We start from the raw sequence: 1,767 nt of genomic DNA, 5'->3' as shown, positions 1-1,767 counted from the left end.
AAGATAAATTAAAACAATCACTCTAAAAATAAATTGAATGGTGGTGAGATTAACAATCTCTGTTATAGATAAGTTTACACTTCAGTAGCCTGAGATTAGAGTCAATCCTCCGTGAATCCTTGACCAAGCACTGGAAGAGGTTAAACAAAGTATAGTGGCGAAGTTCTTCATCAGGTGACTGCAAGGATGCCAGTTCATTCCACATGGGGTATCTCTCGTTTTCTGGGGGTCCAGGTTGAATCTAATCACCAAAAGATATTCATTTATTATTCATCATTATTTACTTGCTCTTATTAATTTTAAATATTGAGAGAACTCTTAGAATGAAATTATAATTATATTAGATAAAGAGATGAATTTTAATGTATCTATGTCAAAGTAGTGTGAATGTATTAGCTATGAGAATTCCATGAGATTCTTGAGTATATTCCCTGAATTCAGTAGATAGCAGATTAAGAGTGATCGCACATATAAGGCAAATATACAGTCAGGAAAATTCTACCTGACTTACAGAGATGGATTTTAGCAAAGGACAAGTTAGTTCTTAGGTCTCTCATGAGGTAATTTAAACATGTCCTCATTATTGGCCTGGAGGATACTTTCCTGACCTTTCCCTGTTCTACTTTTCACCTAAGTCTATTGTCCATGTAATCCATGGAATGGAATCCTCTGACATAGTGAGCATTACACTTAATACATTCAGGTGCAAATAGTCCAAGGGTTGTTGAACAACTAGATCCGGTGATGCTGTCCTGATTCTTTCTCTTGTCAAGGGAAGGTACTTGTTCAAAAGAGTATTAAGAGAGATTCCAGCAGTGTGAAATACCCAGGAAAGCACCACTGAGATGGATTATACTGTCAGGAAAGCGTTAGTGAAGAGACCGTCTAGCACAATGGATGACTACATTTTCTGTATGCAAAATATGATATGTCTGCATTCATTCCTTATTACAATGGTCACATCTCTGATGAATAAAAAAAGCAAAGGATTGTAAGGGCACATACCTTGCTAAGTATCCCTCTAAGAGCATATATAAGTGCTTTGATTTTTTCGTCAATGTTTTTGGCTCTCGATATGATCTCATCAGGGGCTTCCTCCATATAACTCAGTTCTGTTGCTATGTGATACAGAGGATAACTCCAGGCTCCCAACATATTGATCATCTCCTTCACAAGGAATACACCCTAAACACCAATAAGTAAACAACTGTATCAAGACTGATGAAATATAACAGAGTTAGCACATGTGGTATATTCTCAAAGAAACTGAACTTAGCATCTATTTATAATATTTATGTGAAAATAATGTAAATATAAGTTATTATGGAAATATCAAAGGTTAGTCCTTTGCCTACAGTTTGAGTTAGGCATTCTAAATATGTATAATCCTGAAGTTTGAGTTAGGCGTTCTAAATATATATAATTTGACTAAATACTTTTTCTAAAGATATGTTTGATAATATGTTTGTTATTCTATGAAGTTCTACCATCTGTTCCCTTAGTGAAATCAGTAGTCTTTGATTTTTTTTTCAATTGTTTGTTTCTCCACAAAACATCTGAGCAGATAGTCACAGGACCTGACTCTCACAAAATTGATGGCAGCACTGTTCTTCAGTGGCAAGTGGCCCAAATGACTTCCCCATAGAAATTCTTCTATAGAAGCATTTACTATAGTAAAATATCGCATTATTCATTAATGGCACTCATTTGTGATTTTTTATTTGCTTTAAGACACTAGGAGAAATATTCAAGGAAGACAGGACTTCC

At 34.9% G+C, this 1,767-nt stretch overlaps 1 protein-coding gene across 1 annotated transcript in view; it reads right to left on the bottom strand.

Annotated features, from left to right (window-relative positions):
- Window positions 1–49: 49 nt before the first annotated feature.
- Window positions 50–1,767, bottom strand: part of LOC116082510 (prolactin-6A1) — a 6,983-nt gene continuing 5,265 nt past the window's right edge. The window contains exons 4-5 of the mRNA XM_031359415.1: window positions 1,006–1,185; window positions 50–241 (exon numbers count right to left, since the gene is read on the bottom strand). Of these exons, the coding sequence (XP_031215275.1) occupies window positions 50–241; window positions 1,006–1,185 (372 nt within the window). The remainder of the gene's footprint in view (window positions 242–1,005; window positions 1,186–1,767) is intronic.

Source organism: Mastomys coucha, unplaced genomic scaffold, assembly GCF_008632895.1.
Source record: "Mastomys coucha isolate ucsf_1 unplaced genomic scaffold, UCSF_Mcou_1 pScaffold7, whole genome shotgun sequence".
In the NCBI taxonomy this organism is placed as follows: domain Eukaryota; kingdom Metazoa; phylum Chordata; class Mammalia; order Rodentia; family Muridae; genus Mastomys; species Mastomys coucha.
The sequence above is the reverse complement of the archived record's forward strand: the minus strand, read 5'-3'. Positions and strand labels throughout refer to the sequence as shown.